The following is a 14,522-nucleotide window of genomic DNA, read 5'->3' on the forward strand; positions in this document are numbered from 1 at the left end:
GGAAAGAAGGCGACGGGGAAGACGCAGGAGACGCAGCAGTAGAAGAGATGTAGTTGTCACTTTCAACGCAGGCCTGGAGGGGCCAGGTAGACGGTAGATACCCTGCGGCTGGCTGCAACGTCGAGACGTCTGAATCTGACTAGTCCGGATTGCCTTTTTCTCCTCCCGGCACTAATCAGATTCCTCTGCATTCTCTAACAAGACCAGTCAGTCTCTACTCCTCGCTACTAAGTAATAAGTGCTACCGACTAGCCATGCAGGCGAGCTTATAATCGCGAGATTGGCCCAGGTCGGTGCGAGGAATTTCTAGCCCCGCGGTTGCTATTGGCTCCTGCGATTTAGTATTCATGCCTCGCCGCCAATAACTGCCGATAACACGGGGCTGCGGCCTGCCATTGGAGCACGCTGGATTCCTGCTGTACCACCGTCATTTGGTCGTTATTGTTATTATGCGTGGTCTCTCTGATTCATGTCTGTTGTGAGATGCAGATATAAGACATCCACCCCTTACTTGCAGTCTGGTCCCAACGATCTGCCGAATGCTGCTAGCTTTGTAGCCAACACAGACGCGAAACAGTCTAAAACAGCAAAGCAGATATTTGCAGTTTCATCTTACTGCACTCCGTATGCGAGGGTACTTCAATCCATTTCCTTTTTTTGCCTGGCGCTTTTTCTTTTTCTCTACATTAATCTATTGGCGAAATCTATGACGATGCGAGACTAAATCATTATGCGGCGACCGATCGGCCTAACGACTGACGTCAAAGATGGCTGCTACCATAGCCGATATGTGAATCTCTACCACTGATAAATATAATGGCACAGGCCTGTCCAACATTTGAAGGCATGATGTAACATTATCTGGACCGAGCAGGGGCAAAACAAGCACTTGATGTCATCCAGAGAATTACATATAAATAGCGCTTTGGTTGGGTTTGCCGAAAGACGTCAGAGTTGACGTCGTATTCATCTTTCAAATGCTATTCTCTATATTCTAACAGAAGAGCACAGGAATAAAAATGCATCATCATTCATCGACGATAGTAATCGTAATAGTAATAGCGATACAAGATATGTAAGCAGCTGATGTCATCCCCCTCGCCGCTTACCATGACCTCATCTACACAACCAGCGGTCCCGTGACGCAGCCGCTGTTGAGACTTCTGCCTTCCATACCGTCTGATAAAAGCCATATTTATTTACGATATTCATATGTAAATATATCAATTGCTGTGGATATATAGAGATAGATATCTATCTATATTCTACTGTTTCCTGCGTCATTGGCGGCGACTCCCATTCCCGCCGAGCTTCTTCCGTCATTGAAACCTCTCCACTAACACTAACAGGCTAGCACTAACGAACACGGCTGCGATCTGCCATTCGTCATACCAGCAACGTGCAAAGAATAATCTTTTCACTGTCGTCTCCGTCGTTTTTCTTCTTCGTCAACACCCGCCAGACACTACCAGACACTGCCAGATACCTCAGTCGCAGCTCTCCTTCCAACGACAGGCCAGCACGCACGCACACAAAGAGATCGCCATCCTGGACATCACCCCGCATCCACGCTTGCTTCCTATGCCAGCCGCTCCACGCTGCTGCTAATCCCCCTCGCCCCCTTACCCTCTCCTCCCGCTTCTCCCCTCGCCGTCTCCTCGTAACCATGAGTACCATACAGAGTCTGAAGAATTTCATCCGCCATGGCAAACAAGCCCGCCTGGTCACGCCTCATGCCGAACCAACCACCGACGTCACCGCCGTCCACGCCGAACAACAACGCCAGCCGCACGGCCAGTACACGAATAATCTCGATGAGATCGAGCAGAAGCGCAGCAATGGCCAGCAGAAATCCCCCGACTCGAACGCCAAGATTTCGCGCGCCGATATCGAGCGATTGGTCGCCGAAGAACGACACAGCAAGTCCAAGATGCCCAAATATCCGGGCTTGGAACGATGGATCTTGATTGAGAAAATGGGCGACGGCGCTTTCAGCAATGTCTACCGTGCGCGTGACAGCGAGGGCCAGCTCGGTGAGGCGGCCATCAAAGTCGTACGGAAGTTTGAAATGAATAGCAACCAGGTACGAGTTAGGAAGTATACCTATTGTTTGATTCGTGTTTTTTCCTATTCTGTTTTTATTCCTCTCCAATTCCAAACCAGAATTCACAATCGCCAACGTCTTTCTGCCGGCTCTCTAGGGTGACGCCCATGTTCTTCCGCCGTTTCGAAAGAAGCCCAAAGCCGTGGAGGTGCGCGATTCATCCTTTGCTTGGATATTACTCTTTGCTCCTTTCCCTTGCACGTGTCGTCTGATTTGGTTTTATAAATTGACCTGCTAACTCGTGCTGGATAGCGGGCCAACATCTTGAAAGAAGTTCAGATCATGCGCCAATTAGACCATCCCAACATCGTTAAATTGATTGGCTTTTCCGAGTCCCCTCAATTCTACTACATCATTCTCGAGCTCTGTCCGGGTGGAGAACTGTTCCATCAAATTGTAAGATTGACCTACTTTAGCGAAGAGCTGAGTCGCCATGTTATTACCCAAGTGGCCGAGGCTATTGAATATCTTCATGAGACATCCGGCGTTGTACATCGGTAGGTTGTCCTTCATTCTGCTACTTACCCAATTTTAACGTCCTGTCTAGCGATATCAAACCGGAAAATTTACTCTTTTACCCCTCCCAATTTACTCCTACTAAATACCCCAAGCCTCACCAAGCAGGCGATGAAGATAAGGCGGACGAAGGAGAATTCATTCCCGGAGTTGGGGCTGGTGGTATTGGAACAATTAAAATCGCAGATTTTGGCCTTTCCAAAGTTATCTGGGACAGTCAAACAATGACCCCATGTGGTACAGTGGGCTATACCGCCCCAGAAATCGTCAAGGATGAGAGGTATTCGAAGAGCGTCGACATGTGGGCTCTCGGCTGTGTCCTCTACACTCTACTCTGCGGCTTCCCACCGTTTTACGATGAGAGCATTCAAATTCTAACCGAAAAAGTCGCCCGTGGGCAATACACCTTCTTGTCGCCATGGTGGGACGATATCTCCAAGTCGGCCCAAGACCTCGTCTCTCACCTCCTAACCGTCGACCCCGACAAGCGGTACTCCATCCGCGAATTCCTCAACCATCCCTGGATCAAGCAAACCAACGAAACAACCTACGCTGCCGCCGACGCACCACCTCTCGCCACTCCTCTTGTTATACGACAGAAAGAAGGCGACTACGAGAGCCGAGAATTTGACCAACTCGCACCACCCACGACCGCATCCGAGCGCCGCATGGACTTCCGATCCCCCGGTGCCGTCAACCTCCGCGAAGTATTCGATGTTGGCTACGCCGTCCACCGCCAAGAAGAGGAAGGCAAACGCCGAAAGAACTTTCGGCAGGGCTACCGCGGTGCCAACGCAGTCACAGGCCTTAACCCGCTCAACGAAGACTACGACGACGACGACGAAGTCATCGCCCAAGAACCTGCTCCCGAGAACCCTCCTGCTAAGATCCCTCGCTCCTCGCAACAAGCCAACGACGTCGCAGCAATGGAATCCAAAATGCGCTCGACCAATCTCGGCACTACGCCCAGCAGCGCCGCCCAAGCACGACAGGTCGCGACAAACCGACAATCGCGCCAGCAACAAGGCTACGGCCAGCACAGTGCAACTGTCGCTGCGGCCGCCAGACAAAATGCTGCACGTACCGCTAGACAGCCTTTTGAACTCAATCTCGCCAACGCAACTTTACTCGAGAGACGAAGACATCCCGACCAGGAGGTCATATAGATTCTCTTCCTACATCACACCCATCTACTCCCATTATACAATTTTGACCATCTGGCCTGTCGATACTCTATAATCATTAGTATTCTCATTGATTTCTTCTCCTCGCTAGGTGCAGTTTTTCCGGGTTGGCGTTTACGTATGCATGTTTTACTTGATAGGCGTTGTGCGTGTCTCAATACACGAGTGAGCACGAGTGATCACGAGTGATTTGATATTGAATAAATTATCGATTCTTTTTGTATCTGGAAAGTTTTGGATACGTGTTTGACAAGGACATACTAACTAGTTATGCTTCGTATTGCTCTGCTCACTTTTATTGCTGATAATATTGATATTATGATGCGTTGCATTCTGTCATACATACACACATACAAACATCATGTATTGAATGGTCGATGTTATAGAATTGATAATTCCATCTGCATCTACATGTACTTGCACCAATGTCGATCATACATATCTACTTGTAATATAAATTGTGACGTAAGAAATCAGTTTATTAAGTATATACAAATGTTTCAGTTTATCTATCAGTGGGCAAATATAGTACAGGTCATGAACTGGATCAAAGTGGTATTGTATTTACTATGAATATATCAACATGAAAGGAACAGTTTTCCCGAAGCACATTTGTTTGTGTTCGGGTATGAGGGGCAGGTCATGGCTGTTTCTAGTGTGGATAGTTCTCCATTCACACACATCTAGAATATGGAATAGGAATGAGGGCTTATAGGCATTGTTTGCCGCGCGTCTCAATCGGGAGTAGGACCATGGCCACAAAAGCTGCCAACATTAATCCACCAGAAGCGTAGACGGGGGCATTCGGGTTAGAAGATGTGCCGTAGATAGCGACGATCGGCGCCATGACGCCGCATAGACGGTTGAAGAAGCTGGATATACCAGCACCAGTACCGCGGTTCGGCGCGGGGAAGACTTCGGGCGTGTAGGCGTACAGGACGCCGTACATGATGTTCTGGAAGAAAGCTTCGAGGGAGCTGCAGGTGAGCTGGGCGTTGGGGTCGCTGGAGATAGTGAAGCAGAATAGAATGACACCTGTGATCAGAGTTGAGATCGCCATTGTGCCCTTCCGGCCGATGTATTTCAGGTTCACGGTGTAGCAGCCGAGTATGGACCCCGGGACGCCGACTATGGAGGTGATGGCGTAGTTGCGGTAGGTGATGCTGGGGGAGGTTGAGCCACCGGAGGAGCCAGCGTGGGCGAGGTATTGCGGCAAGAAGGCGTTGAAGAGGGGGAAGCCCATGCCGATAGTGGCCCAGCAGAACCATAGGAGGGCGGTGGTGAGGCCGAGCTTTTTAGAGGCGAAGAGCGGGCCGATGCGTTCGCCAGAGAACTTGGAGAGAGCGCGCTTGATGATGTCGACGACGCTGAGAGACGGTTTGCCGACTTCGTCCGGGTGGCCGCCGATCTCGTTGAGGATGTCGACCGTGAGCCAGGTGTGGGCCTTGTTCTTGAATGCGATGGCGTGGACAGTGCGGACGGCTTCCTCCTGACGGCCGCGAGAGAGTAGAAATTTAGGGGATTCGTAGAGATGGAACAGGAAGAATCGGCACGCCCACATGAAGATGGTCAGCGCACCCATGGTGATGCACAGGTAGCGCCAGCCCATGTTATCCTCACGACGGCAGCAGGGTTCGCCGGCGGCGACAGCGGAGCAGGCCTTCAAAGTGGTGTCACAGCTGTAGTTAGGGAGAAAGCCCCAGGCAATCAAACTGGGATATCGTCAGTATATGCGGGATTGTATTGAATCATGGTGACGTACCTCCCAACCAACTGTCCCATAGGCCACCAGATACTCAGAAGAGTAAGCAGGTAGTTAGAAGCGGTAGGCAAGAATTCCAAAAAGAGAGCGCCATCAACTGGGAGGTTTCCTCCTACACCAAGGCCCAAACTAGCAGCCATACCACAAACACCAATCCAAGTAGGACTAGCTCCAATGCAGATACCGAAGATACCGCAGATCAGCAAGGTCATGTTGAAGGCAAGTCGTCGTCCGACGATGTCAGAAGCAATACCCCAGAAGGATGCGCCGATACACAAGCCAATGAATAGGGCCGCTGTAGTGAAACGGACATGGGTTGAAGAGATGCCGAACTCCTGGGAGACCTGGTTCAGGGTCAAGGCAATACCCTAGTATCACATTAGTCTTATCGAGATGTTAATAGTATAGACATCAACATTAGTGCAGAAGATACCTGTAGCCAAAGACTATGAGAAAGATTAGTAGAAGTTTAAACCAGATCTCCTTCAGAAACTTACTTATCGGCAAACCAGCCAAATCCACACAAAATGAAGAGCTGCCACTGGTAGCGGCCCATTCCAATATCTTGGATAGCTAAGTTAATAGTTGTGGCTTTACCTAAAGCACAAGATTAGACCTGTTTTTTTCAGTGCACATAGCAGTAAATCAAAAATCAGAACTACGAAGCGCGCAAATATTGTATCGTCAGGCGCGAAGGGCATGTTGCATGCGGCAGGAAACACTACGGGGAGATAGACAGAAGAAAAACATACGATCATAGCTAGAGTCGTGACCGGAGGCGGCAATCTCACTTTCCACCTCGGCGCGAATGGCTTCGATTGTCTGGTGGCTGCACTCGGGGTTGGAGGCAGCGCCATTTTCTTCAGAGCCGATTCGGTCCAGTTTATTGTTGTCATCCTTCGGGATGGCGATGCCAGCGTCCTTTTCGTCTGAAGGAGGAGCGTGGTCGATGTTCAGCTGGTTGAAACGAGTCGCCTGGGAGAGAGGAATAACGACGCCTAGAAACTCCGCACGGTCATTGCGCGTAAAGGGGTTGGTCCAGATAGGCATTTTGAAGATATTGGGGCAATCGCAAAGTCCGCTTGGGCTACGTCTTCTTTTCGAGATCGAGGAATATGGCGGTAGATCGCAATCGGTGAAAACTATAGCGTTGGTTGGTCTATACAGGCAGGTCGTTCGTATACGAGTGAAGTTGCAATGGCAATGGTATCAATTGATGGAGTCGTTCAGTCAAACCCATACGGGCGCAAACAGAATCTTAGTGGATGTTTTTTGCTGTTGTTGCTCTATACCGATGGACTAGATAAAACAGATGGACGCGAATCTGCCGACATGGAGGAGCCAATGGTGAGCAACTCAAGAGGCCAGAGAGTGTGTGATGCGTATGGTGAGGTTTTGAGTCGGGGTGAGGAGGAAGGAGCACGGGATGCCAAAACAGGGAGTGGCATGACTATATACAAACACACACTACCCTGCGGAGCTTCCCGTTCCCTTTCCTTTTCCCCCGTCGTGTCCTGTTTCCTAGATTTTTTTTTTCGAGAACAATGCGGGCGGAAATGGTCGGGTCTCAGCCGTGACGCTGATTCGGTCGAGCATGCAGTTGTCTTCCAATAGAACCAACTGTTGCAGAAGCCGCCATAGGTGGACCTTTCAACGGCGGTGGAGCGGACTCTGGAACATCCATACGCAGAACACATTGCACATCTGATGCTTGGCAAATGCAAGCTGGGGGTAGAGCCACAGCGTCGACCGATGGATTCGAAATTTTAAGGACTGAGTTCCTTGCTGCCTGATGCGGTAACAAGGTTCGTCCATCACGAACGCAATGTCCTATTGATACTACGTCCTGTGTGCTTTGCTGACCTTGTACCGCCGCGCGGGGCTAGTTGCGCAGATCCGGCCATACTAAATCGAACTCACCAAGCAGCCAATACGAACGATACTGTGTACGGATATGGATATAGGTTGATACTTGATAGAGTGATTCATGTCTAACCTCGATTTGAATCATGAATCTGGGTTGCGTTTCCCTGGTAGTCTGGTAGCCAAGACCGTGGAAGTGATTTGTGCATCATTGTACGACGTCAAGCAAAATTACGCCCTCTCCGATCCTATTATACGGCCCGCTTCGTCTCCTCCAAGCTCCAACATATGCTACAGTTGCGAGCTCTTTGTCTGCGTCCGAATGCGTAATATTAATGCGCAGGGAAATTTGGTGGTAACGGCTGGCTGATACCGTACGATACAGTCTTGGCGCCGACTTACATACTGCATACACATCACAGGTGGCTCGCAGTTTGGGGCTCATGGGGTTAATGGATGATGATAGCATGGTGGAGCCGGTCAGCCGGGTGACTGAATAGCGAATGTCAATACCGCTGGAAGAAGACTGTTTGCTTTTTCTTTTCTACTGTTGCGACCCAAAAATTATGCGAATAATATGAAGCAAAATACGAATACCTGAGAAAACTGGTGGGGCACCGTGATGGTGCCAAGAAAGTGAAGAGCCTGCATTCGATCGGGTGGCTTGGGACGCTTGGCAGCCTCGCTTGATGCAGATTGCAGGGCCTAATCGAGTCGCCGTCCATGGGTGAACCCTCTTTGTCTTTCGATGTTGGAACTTGGAACTTGGCTGCTCTTGCCACAGTCACCTCGGCCAATCCTCGTGACTTGAGGATTTGTTATGCTTTCTCAGGCTATCAGAATTGACGTCTTAGGCTGGGAATGAGAATCCGAAGTCGAGCAGACGACAGACAGCCCTTACATCTTTATTTCGTCTGGAATAATACTGAGAATCTCACCGCAACTAGCCGTCGACAAGACATTCATCTCTTTTCCCGTTTCTATTACGTACAGATCAGGTGCCGGGTGAAATGAGAAATAGGCATGATGTCACTCCTCATCTGCCCCGTTTGGCAGGCTTGCTTTGCCCCTTTCGCCGAGCTGAGTGGCATCGGCTCACGCCGAAAGCCTCACACTAAGGACGCTGATCCCCACCAGTGGCGCTCCTGCAGCCCCTAGCCGAGTAGTATGTAGTAGGCTTGTACCGCGTATTTTATACTATTCAGATCAAGAGCGACACGTGCCGGCTCGCCTCAGCATCATGCTGCCGTATTTACGCTGATACAGAACTGTGGTGGTCAAGAGAAAACTATGTCGTGTTTTGCCTGGCTGCTATTGGTGTCCAATTGAATGTAGTGGAGTTCATAACACAGGAATATCAATACGATTACGAATGAAGACCGATATATGTTATACTTAGCACGAATAAACAGTTAGCTATGAGATTCAACATATTGTCAAGGATGCAGGAATTTAATGGTGCCCGAAAATAACGGCTACCAACGAATGAAATCACGTACCCCGAGAAACCCTAAATGGCCGCCCAAAGAGGCAATTTTCGCAGCACGGCAATCATGGAACCCTGCTGGGGACGCAGAATCTCGCAATACTGGAGATGTTCACACCTTTCCTATTGATTCTTTCACACCTGTAAACTGTAAAATTTCATAATTTCCAAGTCAAAGGATTCATTACGAATATGGGACACAAATACAGGACAACAGGAAGGAGCTTTGATTTCCCACGAAGAAAGCCAGATTAAAAGCTTCTGCTCTCTTCGGATGGTCGACGCATATTAACCGTCCAAGCGATTTCGATGGATATTTGGGAACTCGAATCTGGGAAACTGTTGTGAACTTTCTCTAGGAAAAAAATTCTTTTATTTAGGATCGTATTATCCTATAGTGGAAGTGTTGTCGGCTATGATTACGCGGTTCAGAGTCATAATGATCCCCCCAAAGAATAATATGTAGGTATATACGATGTGGATAGAGGCGAGATGCTCCGGATATTTCTGAAGAATTATTTTCGTAGAACTTTGGCCGTGTCTCCTGATGGCAGTTTCGTCGCCTTACGCAATCAGTCCTTGGTCGAAATATGGGACTCCAGAACTAGAAACCCGATTCATAAGCTGGATTAGGATACTATCGTATCTTTTTCACCTGGCTGCCAACATATAGTATTTTATCCATTATTATCGTCATTTCGAGGCTTCATTAAAGTCCCGAATTACGGAATTGGGAAGCGGAATCATATGTTGGATCCAGATCTGGCAAATATCACGCCTAATTTACCTCTCTTCCAGTCAAATACCTATGCTATATCATCTACTAGGGATTATTTTATTGAAATATGGAACATTCATAGCGGAGAAAAGAGCCTTAGAGTTTCTCTTCGTAAATATATCGAGTTATTTGACGTCTGTTTCTCATCCGACGGGAGTATACTCTACTTGAATGGAGTGCCATTTGAAGTTTTCGCTACTCCGGCTACCTCAATAAGGAAAGAAAAGTCTGAAGCTCTTTTGGTGACAAGAGAAATTTGGATCGTTGACGAACAGCGGCGGAAAATTCTCCGTTTGGTGGAGGATAGTTCATACCGGAGACACCCAACCTGGACATTTCACAATGGCGAGTTCGCTTTTGCTCATTCGTCGGCATTGGGTTCAATCTCCATATTGAGCTGAAGTGCTCAAAATCTATTACTACAGAGGAATGTTGTTACAAAAGAATAATATCTTATCTTTTATTTGAGTGGAAATCCCACTCTGAGTGCAAGAGATGTTGCACATTCGTCATTCAGCTCACGATCGATCAGTTACGTATTTTTGAGCGACATATCGTACGTAAAACCGCATAATTCCTCTACTTAGTCTACCTTGACCTACTTATAATCACGGCTTACCGCTTGCAATCCCCTCCTTATACCTCTGCAAGGCCCTATCTCGACTCTCCGAATGATTCACAATCGGTCGTGGATACCCAGCCTTCTGCGCTGCTGCCCCAGCGCCTCTTCCATACGGATCATGAATGGACTTTTTATCCTTTATTTCTTGCAACTCTGGCACCCACTTACGAATAAAGTCACCATTTGGATCAAACTTCTCACTCTGCAAGAGGGGATTGAAGATACGGAAATAGGGCTGTGGATCAACACCCGTGCTCGATCCAAACCCCCACCCACCATGGTTGGACGCAAAGTCGCCATCGATAAGGTTTTCCATGAAATACCGTTCCCCACGGCGCCAGTCGATCATTAGATCCTTTGACAGAAAAGAAGATACAATCATGCGGTTGCGGTTGTGCATCCATGCCTCGTGCTTGAGATGCCGCATGGCTGCGTCGACGATTGGGAAGCCTGTTTTGCCTTCTGTCCAACGGTTGAAGAGCTCCTCGTCATATTCCCATTCGACATTGGTGAATTCGGGCTTGAAACATTTGTTCATACTGAGTTTAGTTAGTATATTATTGTATTTCCTAAAGTTCAGAGGACATTCTTACCAGATGAACGGCCAATGCACAAGGACATGCTTGTAGAAGTCACGCCAGGCAACTTCGCTAATCCACGTTGCTAACCCAGCATTCTTTCCATCTAGGTACCCTCCATTGGCATCCTTTGCCTTGGAGATAGATACTCGAGCACTCAAAATACCGGCTGCAAAATAAGGGCTGAGAATCGAGGTAGTTTGTCCAGAGACCATGCTTCGCATCTTATCATAATCCTTGACCTTGGTTTCCATAAACTTGTCCAAACGTTTGATCGCCTCGTCTTCGCCTTCAGGATACATTTCCTTGAACCGCTGCTTCTCCTTGTTTCCGAGACGCTTGTTCTGTGGTGCATCTGGAACCGGGCTATCAAAAAGATCCTTAAAGTGCGACCGTGCGTTTCCAGTGTTCTTCCCCGGTTCATCCACTATAAGCAAGTTTCTTGAATGCTCGTGAAGATATGTTATCCATGACCGATACCACGGGGTATATACTGCATACTGTTTACCTTGTTGGCTCTCCAAAGCTCCAGGAACGACAACACAGGAATCATGAACAGCTTCAAAAGCAATTCCCTTGTCACTGCATAGTTTTACCAGTTTAGCTTCACGTCTCAGCTCGTCCACTTCATACTCGATATTGGCGAACAAATTGCTAGCTCCCCATTGCTCACATAGTTCCACTATCCGAGTTGGTACATTTCTGCGCTTTTCTTGAGTTTCCATATAAAGAGGGATATCAAGCTGCGCAAGCTTCTGCTTCAGCACTTCTAGATTACGAAGCGTGAAATCAACCCGCGCCGGGCTGGTCAAATGCGCTGTCCAATCCTGCGGTGACTGTATATATAAACATACCAACGGAATATCATGTTTTTTCGCAGTCTCATAAGCCAAGGTCAATGCACGGTTGTCTTTCAATCTCAGATCGCTCTTAAACCAATGCACAACCGCATTCTTCGGCTTGACGGCCTTGCGCGCATCTTCGGTTTCTGCGTAAGCCTTGTTGAGAGTATCAATCGGTCGCTCAAGCGTCCCATTGCTGTAAGCTTCGCAGCGTGAGTTGCTCATCTCTGGCGGATAAAACTCCCGCAGGACGATACCAAAATCCTCGGTCTGCTGTGCGCTGGGATGAGGAGTGCTGATACTGGCGTTCGACTGACCATTCTGTGTATTAGAGCTGGACGTATTGCTTCGTTTCGCAGCTGACGAGGCATCTGTATTAGATGAGACTGGTGACTTGCGCTTTCTGGGAGGCATCTTTCGTATTACTCGAGTCGAAGAGTTACAACTGACTTGATAGCTCCCTCAGTTTGAATAAATTGAAAATCAAACAACGGCAAGAGAATTGATCGCTATAGAATCCTCATCACCTAGAATGGGCCATTTTAAGCCAAAAAATAAGTAAGGAAGCGACTGAAGAAGAGACACCCTGTGGGCGTGGACCGGTCATTTCTCGTGATGTCATTGGCATGCTATGCTAGATTTCTCCCGATCTGCGCAGCCCTAAATGTTCATCAGATCGGCCGAGACCAATCCATGGATCGGGCCTAATTACGATTATCACCACCTTAGTCGTTGCTCCACCTGTCTAGATATGTTAAGTTAAAATCATAAAATTAGTAATCAGTGGGATTAAATACGTATTCATTTACTCATATTTAGGTTTGTGATCATGGGCTATAGTGCTGTAGCTAAATGCGAATTGGGCGCACTGAGGCTTCCAGGTAGTCTAAAAAGACCCTAACGCTACCCGCACCAAAACCACCCCGACCGCTTAAATGCCCTTGGCGTTTCGGGGCCTATACCAACCGTATAAACCATATCAAACCTTTCAACTGCAAAATTACAACCGCAATATCATTAATACATAACAATTAATTAGATATATATGTTAACATACGCCTCATGATATCTTTTGCTTTTTCTAATTTTCTGGCACTGCTAGTTCTACCGGACACTCGTAAGATTTCCGAGCCTAGCTAACATAGTATCTCGTACTTGAACTAGCATGATTCCTCTCATAACGAGTAGTTATACTTCATAGTGAGTGGGTGTCAGCCATAGTCAATTTGTCTATTCAATCACGCCCCAAGGCATGCTCTATCAATTTGCGATACCCTTCTACAGCGTCTTCCAAGTCCCCAACAGTCAGTGCTTCCACATCAGAGTGAGCAACAAGAATACTACCAGGACCATACAAGTACCGTTTCACCGGTCTATCACCGCGGCCCCGAATCTTCAGATTGCGTACATCTGTTCCATAGTTTACGGTCGTGACATTGAAACCATCTACATCGGCATCAAGGTCCACCGGCGCTGTACCTTCAGCAACAAAATCAACCCTAACATCAGCATCATCGCCCTCAACCAGCTTTCGTACAGCCCTGTACACAATTTCCTTCGCGTCATCTGGTGTTCCCGCGGCAAGTCGCACAAGAAAACTCGCCTGCGCAACCGCCGGCACTACATTCCCTGCAACTCCACCGTGTATAACACCCAAGTTAATAGTTGTATTCCCGTACTTGGCACTCGACGGCAACCCTCCCTCTTCTACAGCTATATCCCCCAGCTTCTCCACAAAAGAAGCCACCGGCAAGAGCGCCGAAATCGCATTTCGTCCTTTCCACGGATACCCCGAATGCGCGGCTTTCCCGATCGAAGTGATCGTGAAGCCGAAGCCACCTTTATGACCCGAAACAAGGCTTAATTCAGTCGGTTCTCCGAATATCACGGTGTGAAATGATGGTGGTGAGGTATTGTATTCAGAATCAGAGAATGTTTTCATACCCAATCCGCTGTTTTCTTCGCCGACGACGAAAAGAAGACCCAGGGATGGTGGTATTTTTGAACTTTTGGTATCGCCGTGTTGGGCTATGGTTTCTAGCACTGCGAATATTTGGGCGGCAACACTGCCCTTGGCATCTACCGTGCCACGTCCGTTGATGGTAACTAATCTCCTATCGTTTTCAGAAGTGTTGATGTTTGGATAGGTTAGTCCATATGGAATATATGGTGGCACGGTGTCAATGTGAGAGGTCAACAGTATATCAGGCAAAGAGTTATTGCCGATATAGGCATAAATATTGAATCTTTCTTTCGCATGCCTATCTCCTGTTGCAGATTGTACTGGTTGTTTCACAACCGTGAAGTTGTTTCGTTGCAGGAAATCGATAATATAGTGACCAACCTCATTCTCATTGCCGCTGATAGATGGGATATTAACAATATCGCGATGCAAGGATAGTAGAGGAGAGGAGTCGATAACGCGGCTTAATTCGTGTAATTCATGAGAAGAGGGGTTTGCGATTGCAGTGTCAATGCCTAATGGGTGCTGTGTATCTACATGTCGAGGCAAGGGGTCTCCGACCGCAAAAGCAGCCTGGATAATGGTAAACAATGTGATGAAATTGACCATTGTTGTCTCCGATGTAGATTAGATTAATATCGTGTTTGAAGACAGGTGTGCACGATAGATTTAGTGAAATGCCTTGACATTGAAATATTATTGAATCGGAAACCCGGCTATCTCGCTGATGATATGATTATCCCCCGCAATTGCGTCTTGTCGGCCTCTGCTTGGTGTATACACGGACTTGCATATATGCAAGCCTTCGGCACTAAAATACGAGT

At 47.9% G+C, this 14,522-nt stretch overlaps 5 protein-coding genes across 5 annotated transcripts; 1 reads left to right on the plus strand and 4 right to left on the minus strand.

The window, feature by feature from the left end:
- The first annotated feature begins 1,177 nt into the window (after positions 1–1,177).
- Positions 1,178–4,277, plus strand: BGW36DRAFT_383808 (calcium/calmodulin-dependent protein kinase). The gene is made up of 4 exons (XM_046216716.1): positions 1,178–2,083; positions 2,202–2,252; positions 2,357–2,601; positions 2,652–4,277. Exons 1-4 carry the CDS (start codon positions 1,667–1,669, stop codon positions 3,784–3,786), a joined length of 1,848 nt encoding a protein of 615 aa, XP_046069485.1. The 5' UTR covers positions 1,178–1,666; the 3' UTR covers positions 3,787–4,277.
- A 236-nt stretch (positions 4,278–4,513) lies between these two features.
- BGW36DRAFT_361654 (putative sugar transporter) lies at positions 4,514–6,616 on the minus strand (the record flags this gene model as incomplete). The annotated part of the gene is given in 6 exon segments (XM_046214292.1): positions 4,514–5,516; positions 5,567–5,934; positions 6,000–6,012; positions 6,064–6,163; positions 6,183–6,287; positions 6,319–6,616. 6 exon segments carry the CDS (start codon positions 6,614–6,616, stop codon positions 4,514–4,516), a joined length of 1,887 nt encoding a protein of 628 aa, XP_046069486.1.
- A 118-nt stretch (positions 6,617–6,734) lies between these two features.
- BGW36DRAFT_211622 (uncharacterized protein) lies at positions 6,735–7,450 on the minus strand. Its single transcript, XM_046209932.1, has one exon. The coding sequence runs from the start codon at positions 7,261–7,263 to the stop codon at positions 6,853–6,855; it is 411 nt and encodes a 136-aa protein (XP_046069487.1). The 5' UTR covers positions 7,264–7,450; the 3' UTR covers positions 6,735–6,852.
- A 2,539-nt stretch (positions 7,451–9,989) lies between these two features.
- BGW36DRAFT_463466 (putative deoxyribodipyrimidine photo-lyase Phr1) lies at positions 9,990–12,318 on the minus strand. The gene is made up of 2 exons (XM_046222213.1): positions 10,909–12,318; positions 9,990–10,854 (listed from the first exon to the last, which is right to left on the minus strand). Exons 1-2 carry the CDS (start codon positions 12,147–12,149, stop codon positions 10,302–10,304), a joined length of 1,794 nt encoding a protein of 597 aa, XP_046069488.1. The 5' UTR covers positions 12,150–12,318; the 3' UTR covers positions 9,990–10,301.
- A 476-nt stretch (positions 12,319–12,794) lies between these two features.
- On the minus strand, positions 12,795–14,370 carry BGW36DRAFT_409445 (putative carboxypeptidase). The gene has a single exon (XM_046219108.1). The coding sequence runs from the start codon at positions 14,305–14,307 to the stop codon at positions 12,970–12,972; it is 1,338 nt and encodes a 445-aa protein (XP_046069489.1). The 5' UTR covers positions 14,308–14,370; the 3' UTR covers positions 12,795–12,969.
- Between the last annotated feature and the right edge of the window lie 152 nt (positions 14,371–14,522).

The sequence above is a fragment of the Talaromyces proteolyticus genome, assembly GCF_021365285.1.
Source record: "Talaromyces proteolyticus strain PMI_201 chromosome Unknown BGW36scaffold_9, whole genome shotgun sequence".
NCBI classification, from domain to species: Eukaryota; Fungi; Ascomycota; class Eurotiomycetes; order Eurotiales; family Trichocomaceae; genus Talaromyces; species Talaromyces proteolyticus.